Raw genomic sequence first — 16,327 nt, 5'->3', positions numbered from 1 at the left:
TCCATGGCAAACTAGCTTCTTGATTAATTTTGTCATTAAACTACATTTTGGGAAAAAATTAATAGGACTGTTAATGTTCTAATCTTTATTATTTATTCCCCACAGTCTCCCAGCACATGCCCGTCTCTCTAGCAGATGGCATATCAGAAAGAGGGCAGTTTTAAAACAATTCACAAATATTCTCGAGAGGGTAGCAGGATGCCAGTAGCAGGGCCAGAATTTTGGCTGGGAGTGAGCAGTAATTGACCATTCTTGAAGCTTTTAAGTACTAGGCTCCATCATAGTGTTAGAAAGCATGGGATTTTGTTCTGTAAACAAATTAAATACAAATACTCTGGATAATAAACAGAATAATAAAGTTACCTGGTTAATCATGCACGTCTCCAATTCTTCCTTTGTGACATTATTATTACCCCTTTCCTTGTTCTGCAAAAGTAATGAAAGAGGGTTTCATAAGCTGTGCTAGATGAATCTCACATTAGTTGCAGGTGAAGTCTTGCTGCAAAATCCCACAGAAAAAAGTGTCTGAAGGATTACACAGCAGAAATGGCAGACTTGATGAAACCATATATGGAACATTAAGACACAAATTATATGGGATCTCCAAAGCTTAAGAGGCACACGTCTATCAAGAGTGGGCATGATAAGGCAGAAAATCCCTTCTATTTCTCTCTTTTTAAAAAGAGAATAAACCTTTTCAGTATTTGAGATGTAGTGGAAGCTCCAAGGTTTGTCCACTCTTCATTCTTTTAACTAATTATGAGTTTGTTTAACCTAAAGTGGACAGTGATTTTTTCCTCTGAAAAGAGTTGTTTCTTATGCATTTCATGTGTGGGATGATCTAGCATTAGAGGCATTATATATGTTTACTCTGAAAGTCAAAAGAGGAATGAAGGGTCTTACCTATTTTGTTATGGCTCAGATTAGCATCTTTAGTTGGTAAGCTCTCCAGACCAGGGACTCTCTCTTTATCTATGTTAACATTAGGGAGGGACAGTGGGGCATGAATCCTAACTGTGATCTTTGGGCATGACTATAATATATTAAGAAATAACAGCATATGGATTTAAATAAATGGTTGCTGCAGCTGGTAGTGTGTATCACCCCAAATCATTCAATTCAGTATTCATCTTATACACACAGAAATGTTAACAAGATTTGGCCAGCACTAGTTTAGTTCACGATATTAGGAGACAGACTGTGAATGAGCACAGCTGCTGGTTACACAGGCTTTGTCTTCACTAGCACTCTTTCATGCCCCTGAGCAACAGAAGTTTTACCAACAAAATCACTGGTGTGCACAGCGCTATGCTGACGGGACAGTGTTTCCCACTGACATAGCTACCACTATTCATTGTGGGGGAGGGTTAATTATGGTGGTGGGAAAGTTCTCTTCCACCACGTAGAGCTGCTATTCAGGAAACCTTACAGTGGTCAGCTGCAGTGCTGTAAGATCCACAGCCAAATGCTGTCTTTCCACACTAGTGCAAAGATTTTATACCTGACCCTTGTGTGTTTAGTTTAGGCAGCAACTTAAGATAAAAGCTTGAAAAAAATGTTTGTTTAAAAATACGGCATCATTGATACTTTTGTAACCAACTTCTAAACCCTAGAATCACATGCAGGACTTGGAATACCAGAAAGAAAAATGCACTGCATAATTTTGGAAGAATGAAACTTTTCCAAAATAGTTTTTCTATGAGCCATATGGGCCTACTAGCTTCAGGATAGAATGGTGCTGCTTGGTATTTGTCCCTCCCTCTTCCCACTTCCAATGAGTTACTGTCACAGATGCATGAGCAGCTTTTCTTTCCTTCAGAATGCTTTTGTCCCCCTTTTCCCCTAAGCACACCCACGTCTGAAATAGTCCAAATGTATATACTGCAAAGCTCGCTTGTTTGCATATGGCATTGTCAGAGAACATACAGTTGAGGGTAGAATTTCTGGTTACTGAGAAAGTGTGATGGAGGGTTTTGAGCTGCATCAGTCACAGGATTCGTGATGGTAAAGAGGGAGGAAGGAATGCTGCTGCATTGGCTGATACTTGCTTTGTATATTCCATGTTCTTATGTTTTTTAGAATTCACATAAAGGGATCCCAAGGCCCTGCATATTACTCCCTCCTTTCAGTGTGGAATTTGTAGCAGACTGGAATTGAAATAAACATTGTGAAAACCAGGACAGAAGTACAGCCTCTATTAGGAGCTCTGTCAGCTCAAGAGAGAGCAGATCTTTAAGTAATCACTTGTTCAAGCAAAATGTGTATTTACTACCTCTATTTTTACCTGAGCCACCTAATTCTGAGCAAGGGAAGGAGGCACAGTGAGAAAAGAAAAAGTATTAGTTTTGTAGTGGGAAAACCACTGACACATCTGGAATTTTCCAGGTGGTCCAACAGATAGGAGAGAAAGTTAAAGGTGCAAAGATCTATTCTGTTTTCTACAATTTAATCCATAATTATATAACTAAAGGAATGCATTCCATGCAGATTCAGTTCTTATGAAATATCCATGCCATTGTGTAGGTGCCGCAGTACTGTAAATAACCATGCTCAGTTATTTTGACTCACCCTGTACCACATGAATATTGCTTTAAAGGCATTTTCATTAGAACAGGATCCACAGGACATGGTGATAACCTGCTGCAGGCCCTTAGGAGCCACCTGTCAACAAAGAGACATAATAAAGATAAAATAATTAGCACAATTATGGAACAAAGCAAAAATACCTAACCAGCCCCATTTCATTCTTGTATTCAGAGTAAATGTAGTGTGGCATCTGCATTCAGAGCACACACCATCACATCTCACATTCAGATCCTAAGAGAATCAAAGGTTTGATTTCATCATGATGAGGATGGGTAGTTCTCTTTAAAATTTCATCTGCAAAATTCTCTGCATGGAAACATCCAGCTTCATTTATGGATAGAGCCCCATGCAGATATACAATTGGTGTCCACATCCTTATCTGCAAAAATGATCTGTGAATATCCACAAATCTGAAGGGTTTTAGATACAAACTTTTTATTTTCGTCCATATCTACAAAAATGAGCTGTGGATATCCATATCCATATTCCTGGATGCAGATACCCCCAGATATAAAGGAGATATCCATGGATTTGCAGGGCTCTATGGATCCCATTTTCTTGAAAAGGGGCAGGCAGCTGATTCAACTGCTAATAGTTAAACAACATCATTTCCTATTCAAACACTTTAATTTTTCCCTGGTAAGTCTGTACCCTGAATGCCATGGAGTGGGCATGTGTTTCTTCATAAATACTGATCACTATTTTAACAAAGAAACAGAAAACATATACATTCCTTTGCAGAATAGTTACACAAATAACCACCATCTGGAGAAAGGCACACATGAAAAATAACCTCAATGCCAAGTTCAGCATGCTCAGCATTACAAGGAAAAGAAGGTTGACAAACAGTGCATCACTTGTAGAACGCCTCTAGAGAAAATGCAACACTGGAAGTGTCGTTTTTAGCTATTCACAGTTTGTTCTAAAGGACTGACAGAACTTTAGCCTTGTACTTTTTGGGTTCCATGTGAAATTTCCCAGATATGAAGAGGTACTCAAACTAGAAAAGGGGTAGAATACTAACAGCAAAACACTGCTTCCTTTAATGCTTAGCTCTTCAAGACATAAGCCATGATTACTTCCAACAGTCAGCCTCATTATCATAATATCAGTAGTCATCTTAAAGAATACAGAATAATGATGATTTAATATTTTCTATTTTGAATTTCTTCAAGAGTAGAAGAGCAACACCATGTTGTCAGTTCTCTAATATACTTAACAAAAATCCTATGGTGACTTAAAAACCTCTTCAAATTCTAGCTTTGTGCACTACAGGTTGGATTTTGTTATGTTCGTTAGGTCCTGTTCCAGCAAAGCAGATAAAGCCATATTTAATGTTAAAACTGTAAGTAGTCTCATTAACTAAGTCAGCTACTGCATTTTTCACTGTTTCTCCTACCTTCTGAACTCCTTAACTGGTATTGCCATAAATAGTAGGAATATTCTAGGGGGAAGAATTTAAGATAAGTATACAAAGCATAATTTCTTATTTGTGATTAAGTAACGTTCATAGAATCATAGGGCTGGAAGAGACCTCAGAAGGTCATCAAGTCCACCCCCTGCCCAAAGCAGGACCAATCCCAATTAAATCATCCCAGCCAGGGCTTTTTCAAGCTGGGACTTAAAAACCTCTAGGCTTTAGAGACTGAAAGGGAATTTGAGAGATCATCTAGTCCAATCTCCTGCACTCATGGGAGGACTAAGCATTATCTAGATCATTCTTTTGCAACTTACTAATACAACAGAAATTTCAGATCCTTCTTTTCAGTGGAGTTTCATACCATATATGTATTTTTGAGATATGCAGACTTAGAATATGGTAAATCATCCTAGTTCATTTTTAAACTTACAGAAAGCAAAGATTCCTTTAATTTTTCAGCAAAATTCTCTGGAGGTAAAATCCCAAGAGCAGGCCTATTAACAAATGTACTCTGAAAAGTGAAGAAAGAAAAACAGTAAGTATACAGCATAAATAAAAATCTACAATGTTGAGATTATGATTCAAAACCCATAAATGTAAATTAAACTAAGTCTAAAACTTCTGTGTCATAACTGGAAATATTTAAGTCGTTGCACATATGTAAATATTTCCCATTATGACGTAGATGTTTTAAAAATGACTAAAAATATTAAAGTCTCATTAAATAGACTCATTTTTCTGACCAAGCACAATTTTAATTTGTTTAGTCACCTTTAAAGATCAGTGAAACGTCTAGACTTCAGTGAAATATTTCCTCTTTAAACCTGATTTTTAAAACTGATTTTTTTATAGGAATACTTCACTTTATTACATAAGAACATAAGAACGGCCGTACTGGGTCAGACCAAAGGTCCTTCTAGCCCAGTATCCTGTCTACCGACAGTGGCCAGCACCAGGTGCCCCAGAGAGGGTGGACCGAAGACAATGATCAAGCGATTTGTCTCCTACCATCCCTCTCCAGCCTCTGAAAAACAGAGGCCAAGGACACCATTTTATCCCCTGGCTAATAGCCTTTTATGGACCTAACCTCCATGAAATTATCTATCTTCTCTTTAAACTCTATTATAGTCCTAGCCTTCACAGCCTCCTCTGGCAAGGCGTTCCACAGGTTGACTACATGCTGTGTGAAGAAGAACTTTCTTTTATTCGTTTTAAACCTGCTACCCATTAATTTCATTTGGTGTCCTCTAGTTCTTCTATTTAGGGAACTAATAAATAACTTTTCTTTATCGACCCTCTCCATACAACTCAGAATTTTATATACCTCTATCATATCCCCCCTCAGTCTCCTCTTTTCTAAACTGAAAAGTCCCAGTCGCTTTAACCTCTCCTCATATGGGACCCGTTCCAAACCCCTAATCATTTTAGTTGCCCTTTTCTGAACCCTTTCCAAGGCCAAAATATGTTTTTTGAGGTGAGGAGACCACATCTGTACACAGTATTCAAGATGTGGGCGTACCATGGTTTTATACAGGGGCAGTAAGATATTCTGTGTCTTATTTTCTATCCCTTTCCTAATCATTCCTAGCAACCTATTTGCCTTTTTGACCGCCGCTGCACACTGCGTGGAAGTTTTCAGAGAACTGTCTACGATAACTCCAAGATCCCTTTCCTGATTTGTCGTAGCCAAATTAGCCCCCATCATACTGTACATATAGTTGGGGTTATTTTTCCCGATGTGCATTACTTTACACTTATCCACATTAAATTTCATTTGCCAATTTGCTGCCCAATCACTGAGTTTGGTGAGATCTTCTTGGAGTCCCTCACTCATAGACTCATAGACTCTAAGGTCAGAAGGGACCATTATGATCATCTAGTCTGACCCCCTGCACAGTGCAGGCCACAAAATCTCACCCACCCCTCCTAGAATAATCCTCTCACCTATATCTCAGATATTGAAGCCTTCAAATACTTTGAAGACCCCAAGATGCAGAGATCCTCTAGCTGTGATCTGTACCCCATGCTACAGAGGAAGGCGAAAAACCTCCAGGGCCTCTGCCAATCTACCCTGGAGGAAAATTCCTTCCTGACCCCAAATATGGCGATCAGCTAAACCCTGAGCATGTGGGCAAGACTCACCAGCCAGACACCCAGAAAGTTCTCTATAGTAACTCCTATCATCCCTGCATTGTCCTATTTCCCACTGATAATGAATGGTCAACTAGATACCAAGATCATGTTATCTCATCAAACCATCCCCTTCATAAACCCATCTAGTTTAATCTTGAAACCAGATAGATCTTTTGCCCCAACTACTTCCCTTGGAAGGCCGTTCCAGAACTTCACTCCTCTAATGGTTAGAAACCTTCGTCTAATCTCAAGTCTAAACTTCCTACTAGCTAGCTTATATCCATTTGTTCTTGTGTCCACATTGGTATTAAACTTAAATAATTCCTCTCCCTCCCTGGTATTTATCCCTCTAATATATTTAAAGAGTGCAATCATGTCCCCCCTCAGCCTTCTTTTGGTTAAAGTAAACAAGCCAAGCTCCTTGAGTCTCCTTTCATAAGACAGGTTGTCCATTCCTTGGATCATCCTAGTGGCCCTTCTTTGTACCTGTTCCAGTTTGAATTCATCCTTCTTAAACATGGGGGACCAGAACTGCACACAGTATTCCAAATGGGGTCTCACCAATACCTTGTATAATGGCACTAACACCTCCTTATCCCTACTGGAAATACCTCGCCTAATACATCCCAAGACTGTATTAGCCTTTTTCACGGCCATGTCACAATGGCGGCTCATAGTCATTCTATAATCAACCAGGACTCCGAGGTCCTTCTCCTCCTCCGTTTCTTCCAACTGATGTGTCCCCAGCTTATAACTAAAATGCTTGTTATTAATCCCTAAATGCATAACCTTACACTTCTCACTATTAAATTTCATCCTATTGCTGTCACTCCAATTTACAAGATCATCCAGATCTTCCTGTATGATATCCCGATCCTTTTCTGAATTGGCAATAGCTCCCAACTTTGTGTCATCTGCAAATTTTATTAGGACACTTCCACTTTTGGTGCCAAGATCAGCAATAAAAAGACAGTCTGTTTCTGTCTTGACTATCCTAAAGAGTTTGGAATCATCTGCAAACTTTACTACCTCACTGCTTACCCCTTTCTCCAGATCATTTATGAATAAGTTTAAAAGGATTGGTCCCAGGACTGACCCTTGGGGTACACCACTAATTACCCCTCTCCAATCTGAAAATTTACCATTTATTCCTACCCTTTGTTTCCTGTCTTTTAACCAGTTCGCAATCTAAGAAAGGACCTTCCCTCTTATCCCATGGCCATGTAATTTACACAAGAGCCTTTGGTGAGGGACCTTGTCAAAGGCTTTCTGAAAATCCAAGTATACTATATCTACTGGATCCCCCTTATCCACATGCTTGTTAACCCCTTCAACCTATTCTTTCACCAGAATCTCAGATCCTTTTGTATAGAGGAAATAAACTTTAAAGCCTTAATTATTTGGTTTCAGTTAGAATGGCTAAACCTAAATTTCACTGAGCTACTGTAACAGTTTCTTCCTTATCAGGCTTCAAGAAAGATCAGTTCTGACCACAGTGGTATAAACACCCTTAAGATATCATTACAATATAGGATTTTGAGGATGGGTGAAATTACACAGATATGTTCAAAGGACAAGAGAAGAATAAGCTGCAACAAGAATCAACCAAGCAATTATTGCAATAAAATAGTTTTCCTGCAGTAACTTTATACTCTCAGATAATCATGCTTTCTCCCTTATAAAATCCTCTCATACATCCACAATAGTAAGCAGTACATCAAGGGAGTAACGTTAGGCAAAACCACATCTGGATGAATGGATGCTATAGGAAGCATGGAGACTTGTGTTCTGATTTTATGAGAGTTATTGCTACACTCTATTATGTAAAATTGCATTCAAGAGTTTTGTGCAGCCTAGTTTTAGTAGCAGCTTGATCCTGTGCTCAGAGACAGATTGGTAGTGGATTGTGAGAGAGGGGAGTTAAAATCATCAAAACCATTTACATTTTGATTTGATTGTGTCTACTCAGCTGCACACGAAGTGTCAGAATGCTGCTGCAGCAATGAACCAGTTCTAATCCCCAATACCCATGAAAGTAATCACATTAGTGAGACAGAGCTGCATAGCATAGCATATGAACAATGGCTGAGAGAGCAGAGATGATATTGATAGAATCACAGAAATGTAGGCCTGAAAGGACTTCACTAGGTCAACTACACCAGACCCCTGCACTGAGGTAGGACATCCAGGACACGTTTGTTTAATCTGTTCTATAAAACGTCCAGTGATGAAGCTTCCACAACCTCCCAAGGTAATTTGTTCTAGTGCTCTAGTTTTTCCTATTTTTATAGTTAGCAAGTTTTCCCTAATGGCTAACCTAACGCACTCTCGCTGCAATTTAAACCCATTCCTTCTTGTCCTGTCCTCAGGGGTTAACGAGAGCAATTAAATGACTCGCCTCTTTATAACAACCTTTACTACTGGTCGGTTTATGCTCCCCTTTCTCTTCTCCAGACTAAACAAACCCAATTTTTTCAATTTTTCTTTATGGAGAAAGATTGCCAAGCCCAGAGGTACCAGTTCTCAGCTCTGCCTTCAATCATTTTTGTTGTTCAGGAAAAATGAAGTGCGGTGCCCAGCACAGGACACAGTTTTCCAGTTAAGGCCTTATCAGTAGGTAGCAGAGTGGAAGAATAAATTGACCGCTGGTATATCGATTGATGCTGCGCTGATCCACCGTGTAGTGAATACAAGCCCAAAGTTCCTTTCCAACAGTCTGAACAACAAACTCTGTTTGGTGTATACTAGAGCTCTTATTGGACTTTTGTCTTTACTAGAGAAAGAAATTTCCACGTAAATCTAGAAGTCTGAGAAAATTCACTGAGATTCATGGATTATGAGAAGAAAGTGTGTTTTTCTTTTATTGTTAAAATGAGATAAGCCCAGTAACAAGAGAAATAGAACATTCAAATACTCTGCTACCATCTCAAACTAATGAGAGGAGATTCAGAGCTTCTTTTCAGTGGGATAAAAATATAGTCATGATGCATTACAAAAAAAAAAAACAAAAAAACAACAAAAAAAAAAACCCAGGACATAATCCCTAAAAGTAAATTTTGTTCCTATCATTAACATTATCATTCCCTGGAATATTTTTGGTGCCTCAGTTAAGAGTAAAATTAAGGGCTAGTTTACACTGAAGCAGCTACATGCTTCAGCTGTATCACTGTAGTGATTCATGTAGATAATTTACCTCTATTTATCTAGTGCTGCATATTCAGGACTTAGGTCATCTTAGCTAAGTTACTCAGGTGTGTGGATTTTGTACACCCCTGAGAGACACATCGGTAAATAACAAATTTTCTAGTGAAGACCAGCCTTGGAACCATGAATGCATTTTCACAGTACATCTGACACTCAGCAGCCTGCAGTCTCCTACCAAAGACCACAGCTGGCTGCAGTAGGTTTCCAGAAACCCAAGCTTTTCATAAAGCTCTGGCTATGGAACTAAATGCTTTCTGTACACTTCATGAAACTGGACGTATTACTATCATAATCAGGAGTGCTGACCAGCACCCAGTGACTAAGGGATTAACTCATGTACCTAGCCAACGTGTCGGGCAGTCAGCCAATAACAATGCAGGTAGGAATTTCAAACAGGAAAAGAGGAGTTTTTCTCTCTCTCTTCTTTATTTGAGATCCAGAGTAGTTTCTCCCAGGTATTAAGGGAGATGCTTCTCTCTCCAAGAATGGACTTCTTAAAATGTTTAAGTAGGGAAAAGTTTTAAATAGTCCATCAGGGTTTATTGCTTCCCTTGTTTGGGGGTTTGGAAATAAAGTCTGAGCTTGCTCATTGTTTTTTCTCTTTAGTAACTAAGCCTTATAGCCCAGGGATTTTCCCCTGAGTATCTATGAGTATGGCTACACTGTGGGAGGAGGGGAGGAGAGGAGGTGGTTCAAAGAAGGTATGCAAATTGCATTCGAATTTGCATATCTTCTTCCGTTTTTTTTCCAGAAGAGGATTTTCCAATATTTGGTCCGTCTACACGGGGCCAAATGTCAGAAAAAAACCTCTTTTGGAAGCCCCCTTATTTCTTGTAAAACAAGGTGTACAGGGTGCTTCCGAAAGAGGGGTTTTCCCCAGACATCTGCCCCCGTTAGACAGGCCAAATATCGGAAAAAAACCAGAAGAAGATATGCAAATGTGAGTGCAATTTGCTTACCTTCTTTGAAAAAACCCACACATGTAGCCATACCCTATATCAAATGGTGGCTCTTTCCATCTAGCAAATCTACTATGCTTGCAACTGTAGTTTTGTTTTGATAATAAAAGATTGTTTCTTTTTTCTAATTAACCAGTATTAGTTTATTTGTGTGTCCTGGATGGTCCATCTGTGTGTATCTGCACGCCTCTGACTGATGGATCAGCTACCACAGACTGCAGCTTGTTTTTCTCTTTTCTTTTTCAAGCTCTTTTGGGGAAAAAGAATTTGGGGTACGCCAGGGTTTGGTTTTAAGTGTCCACCCGTTTGTTTTATTTTGGGATTCAAAAGCACTTGATGGGGGTAGCAGATCCCACAAAATCTGGGTATTAGGATTTTGTGGGGGGAAGTTTTTGTACCAGAACCCGTAGGGGCAAGGTTTTGGAGTGCTCTTGTGGGGCCCCAACTTCTGCATTCATCTTGTCAGAGTGGAGAACAGCCTTGACAATTACCCACAGTTGACAAGACAAAGCATTGCCAGAAACAGACGATGCACAGCTAGCTTCTAGCTGAACCAATTCTGTTGTTTTCCCCCACTGACCCAATGGAAGCCTATACTATCCACTCTAGAAATAAAGCTAACAAGGTCTGTGCCATTCATGTTTACTAGAAATGGACATAGCTTTAAAATTCCTATATGGACTTTGAAGGCATTCTGAGCTGAGAAGATGTTCCCAGGCTTCTTTCTGATATTTAAAGTGTCAGTATATATATAAGATAGTGCAACCAAATACCATGGTGGTAGACAGACCTGTGTTAGAGTAATGCTGCATTAAAATTAGGGTATTTTGAATCAAGGAATCTCTTAGGAAAAATTGCCCCGTTTTAATGGAAATATCTAGAACTGCTAGTGCTTTGATAATATTCAGAGTTGCCTTTGGGCAGCTGACCTAACTCTCCATGTTTGTTTTTTAAAAACTTTTAAGGCATTTTGTTTTACCTTTGGGTACACTCTCCCTGGAGAAATGAGGACTATTCTTAAGAATCCACATGTCTGGCCTTTCATGTCCACACAGTGTTGTGCTCAGACTCTCCTGCAGCTCAGGTTTAACTTGGAATCATCCAAAGTTTTCAGCTAAATTAATTCAGCTCATCATCCCATCCACCCACCTATATATGCAAGCTAAAATGTCAATAGTGATGACATTTTAAAAAAATGAAGATTGTGGAACTCTGGACTTCCAGGGCACATCTACACAGCAGGGCTAAAGTCACATTAAGCTACATAATTTCAGCCATGTCAACTGCCTAGCTGAAGTCAAAATAACTCGGCTTTTAGTGCTGTCTACACAGCAGGAAATCAAAGGAAGAACACTCTTCCTTCAACTTCCCCTACTCCTCGTGAAATGAGGGATAGTGAGGGATACTGTGAGTCAGAGTAAGAAGTCCTCCAACTCAACATTATTTCAAAATAAAGGCCTGTAGCATAGATGCACACTATGTTATTTTGGAATAATGCCAGTTATTCCGAAATAACGCCACTGTGTAGACACAGCCCCAGTAAGACATGGCAAAAAAGAACCCTGATAATAGGCTCCCCTGCAGTACTGGCTCTTCCTAAGACACAACACATCTGCTCAGACTATAGTAAGGCTGTGCACCAATTAAGTCCCCTGCTCCAGTGCTTAACTCACCATTTTGGAGATCTTGTATCTTATATATGCTCACCCACAGAATGGGCTGATTATGAATTTCGATAAAACGAAGAAAATAGTATTTGGACATAAGAAAATAGGAAGGAAGATCAGTGTAGATGGGATCTGTGATGGAGCCCCCTCCCCTATGCTTTATGAACTGGACTCATGGACATGAATATACATATCTCAAGTGTTTTGAGTGAATCATTTGGGGAACCCATCAATCTTCATGTCATGATCCACTGGTTCTCTTTATCTTACTCTGTTGTATGTATCATTTGTGTGTGTAAAATTAGACACAGGGAGTGGGGAATAATTTGTGAGTTTCAAACGTATGAATGAGAGACATGGAAGGTGTTACCCTGAACTGTTAAATTATCTCTTTTGTTCTTCAGCCTGAGCAGTGGCTGGTAGGGAGTGGCCTCAATCCTTAACAAAAGGAATAGGAAAGCAGAGGCCTGGGTCTTTTGGCTGGGCTGCACTTGAAGGAAGGCGCCTGAGACCCCAGGGTGGGGAGGAGAGCCCTGGTTTAGAGTGGCAGCTGGAAAAGAGGTTTTAGAGTGAGTTTGATTAAGTTTGTACTGAGGTTTCCATTTAGAATTAGCCAAGCGATTTTGTTTCTTTTCATTTGTAACCTACTTTGCTCTGCCTACTTTCTCTTATTACTACTTAAATCCTACTGCTTCAACTTAATAAAACCATTTTTATTTTCTATCAAACCCAGTGGAAGTGATTGTTACCTGGGGAGGGCAACCAGCGTGCACATTCCCCCTTGCATTGCTAAAGGGGGCTTAGCTAATTCTTTGGGGTTTGATCCCATCTGGGGAGTGCTATCCCCAGGAGGCTGGGCCCTAAACTGCACTCTCCTTGGACCTGAGGAGGTTCAGTGTCTGTGCTGCTTCTCGGTGGGGGCAGGGACCTCAGCTTGGGGCCTTGGCTGGGGGAGATCAGGGAGCTGGCCCAGCAGGACCGGGTGGTAAGGAGCCCCAGAGAACAGGAAGGAGAGTGGTAGTGGCTGGGTCAGCACCCTGGAAGGAACCCCCAAGGGGTCATCTGTGACCTCACCCCGTCACAGGATTGAACTAGAGAACGTAGAGAAGTTCACGTATTTGGGGAGCAACATGACGTATGATCGAGACTAGAAGGAAATAGCAACTAGAATAGCAAAAGCAAGAGTGAGTTTGAAGGCAATGGATAAGATCTGGAAAAGCAATTAGCTTAGGAACGAAGCTGAGCATCTTGAAAAGGTATGTATTTAGCAGCATGTTGTACGGATATGAGACATGGGTGATAACGTAAGATTTGAAGAGAAGGATATTGGCGTTCGAGAGGAGTTGTTATAGAAAGATCCTGAGAATAGGACGGATGCAGAAGGTCACCAATGAGGAATTATATAGGAAGATACAGCCAAAAGAGAACCTACCGCAGAAGGTTATACAATGGAAGTTACAGCTACTCGGCATACCTGCAGAATGAACAACGAGCGAAAAGTTAAGTCCCTAGTATTCAGCATAATGGATGGTCCGAATAGGAGAGGCAGACCCCACAGAGAATGGGTAGATGATATAGTAGCTTGGTGCGGAGCCAGTCTACGGAAACTAAGCCACTCCGAGCTGGACAGTGAAAGGTGGAAGGAAATAGTGAGGGAGGCATTGGACACCAACGGGCGTCGAGCTCATGGTTGTTGATGATGATGATGGACAGCCATTCAGTGCTAGAAATGTGAACAGCGCTGGTGTTTAAAATGGATCATGGTAGTGCTCTGCCTAGTGTTAACAATGGTCCCTCTGTAAAATGTTGTATTTTGGCTTCACAGCTTGACCCTTGGGATCCCAGCCTTCCTTGCTATTACTGGCTGAATGGCTGCACAAAGTAGAGAGGCAGCATCAGAAAAGTCAAGAGGACTTGTTGTGTGGTGTTATGCTTCAGGCTGCTGCTGAAAAGAATGAACTGAAGGAGGAGAGGGGCAAGGAGCAGAGGGAGTGGAAGGAGAATGAAGCCACAGAGCTGCTCTTAATCATTATGGAGTGCCCAGCAGACACACTCCAGGTGCTGCTAGCACTGCAGAGGGGGCAGCTCCGTGACCACCCACCATGCAGCCAGTATCCCAAAACTGTTTTCCATGGACTCCCCTGTCATCACCAACACATTTTGGTCACCATCCTGTCCCCAGTCAGCACTCACTGCACTCCACACCTGCCCCTTCACCATTCATCCGTGCAGACTCCCACAGACACGCAATGCATGCAACCCTCATCACAAGACAATTTTGCCCTCATGAACTGCAGCACCCATTGCACAGCACATCAGATGGCAAGGCTGCATATAATATCTGGACACGGACAAATCTATAAATGTGCCAGGCCTCACCTTCTCCCTTTCTCCTCTCCTCCCCAAAGCGCAGATGTGTCATGCTGCATGTATGTTCTATGTCTGTTGTTTATAATAAATGAAATTATTAGGTTTGAAATCAATCTTTATTCCATTAAATAAAAGCAAGCACGGCCAGCAAAGCAACAGGCATTTTTGTACTAAGTGCATCATAGGGACCAGTCAGGGTCACATATTAGCTTCACAGCTACTGCACTCCTGTGCCTGGCAACAAATATTACAGACTTTCAGCATCAAATTGCTGCCTCAAAGCATCCCTGATCCTTATGGTCTTGGGCTGAGCTTCTCTAACAGCCCTGGTCTCAGGTTGTTTAAATTCTGCCTCCAGACTCTCAGCGTCAGTGGTCCAGTGCCAGTGAAGCTTTCACTCTTCCCTTCACACATAAGATGATGGTACAGCATACAGCTATAAGCACAGGGATGCTGTCATCGGTCAGGTCCAGCTTCCCACACAAACATCACTAATGGGCTTTTAAACAGTCATTCTACACCTGCTCAGCCCATTGTTCAGCTGTTTCTTGCTGCTATCAAGGCTCCAAGGGTATGTCTACACTTGCACACTAGTTTGAACTAGGGATGCAAATGCAGGCATTCGAAATAGTCAGTAAAGCGGGGATTTAAATATCCTGCGCTTCATTAGCATGATCTCGCCGGCACATTACTCCGAATGGCAGCCATTTCGCAAGTGAAAGTGCACGCCGGGACGCATTAGTTTGAATTAAACCCCTTGGTTCGAACTAACATTATTCCTCATTTTTTGAGGAGTTAACGTTAGTTCGAAACAAGGGGTTTGGTTCGAACTAACACGTCCCGGCGCGCACTTTCACTTTCAAAACAGCTGGCATTCGAAGTAACGCACCAGCGAGATCATGCTAATGAAGCGCAGGATATTTAAATCTCCACTTCACTGACTATTTTGAATGCCTGCATTTGCATCCCTAGTTCGAACTAGGGTGCAAGTGTAGACATACCCCACGTGAATGGCTTCAGGAGCAATGGCATTAAGAAGTAGGCTGGGTCTCCCAAGATCACAATGGGCATGTCAACTCCCTCTAGTCTACGGTGATCTCCTGGTCCAGGAAGGAAGTCCCTGCTTGCAGTGTTCTGAAAAATGTGTGCGTTGCTCACCTGCCCAGACCAGCTTGAGTTAATCTCCATGAGTTGCCCATGGGGACCGACAAGCACCTGGAGAACCATGGATAAATACCACTTCAGATTAATGTACTCAAAGGCAAGATGGTCTGGTGCCAGAACTCAAATATGCGTGCCATCTATCGCCCCTCTATACTTAGGGAAACACATCTATGCAAAGCTATCCACAATTTCAGGCATGTTGCCCAGAATCATGGTCTTTCAGAGCAGCATGTGATTGATGGCTCTGCACCCTTCCATCAGCACAAATCCAATGGTCAACTTTCCCACTCCAAACTGATTAGCAACCAATCAGTAGTTGTCCAGAGTAGCCAGATTTCACAGTGCAAACAATGACACGTCTCCATCAAGACAGGTTTTATTCTCATTTTCCTTGCACCGCAGGGAGGGGGTGAGCTCAGCTTTCCTCATCTGAAAGTTCTGCAGCCACTACTCATCAGCCATGATGATGTGGTCCCACCTCTCAGTGCTTATTTTATGAGCCCCAAAGCAGCATGCCACTGTGGTCAGAACATCCATGAATGCCACAAGAAATCTTGTGTCATAGCTACTCTGTGTGGCAAAATCAGTGTCTGATTCTTCATCATCACTTTGTAGCTTAAGAAATAACTTGACTGCCATTTGTGACGTGTTGGTGAGACCTGTCAGTATTTTCTTCAACAGTTTGGGATCCATTCCTGCAGAGCAAGGAGGCAGAGTGCACAGCACAAATGCCACTGAAAGATGGTGCCAAATGCGGGGTTGCTGGGATGCAAAACAGTGCAACATGGAACATTGGGACAGGACCCAGGATTCCCTGTGACATC

General features: G+C 41.4%; 1 protein-coding gene across 3 annotated transcripts in view; it reads right to left on the bottom strand.

Moving 5' to 3' along the window:
* ABAT (4-aminobutyrate aminotransferase) overlaps nucleotides 1-16,327 on the bottom strand; it is a 146,750-nt gene that overhangs the window by 25,740 nt on the left and 104,683 nt on the right. For 2 of the 3 annotated variants that reach the window (XM_075899273.2, XM_075899274.2), the window contains exons 7-10: nucleotides 15,498-15,554; nucleotides 4,437-4,517; nucleotides 2,569-2,661; nucleotides 364-426 (exon numbers count right to left, since the gene is read on the bottom strand). In XM_075899273.2, coding sequence (XP_075755388.1) covers nucleotides 364-426; nucleotides 2,569-2,661; nucleotides 4,437-4,517; nucleotides 15,498-15,554 — 294 coding nt within the window. The remainder of the gene's footprint in view (nucleotides 1-363; nucleotides 427-2,568; nucleotides 2,662-4,436; nucleotides 4,518-15,497; nucleotides 15,555-16,327) is intronic. The other variant, XM_075899275.2, reaches the window with a different exon arrangement.

Source organism: Pelodiscus sinensis, chromosome 15 (genome assembly GCF_052426305.1).
Source record: "Pelodiscus sinensis isolate ZL-2025 chromosome 15, ASM5242630v1, whole genome shotgun sequence".
NCBI classification, from domain to species: Eukaryota; Metazoa; Chordata; order Testudines; family Trionychidae; genus Pelodiscus; species Pelodiscus sinensis.
This window is presented reverse-complemented; position numbering and strand designations above follow the sequence as displayed.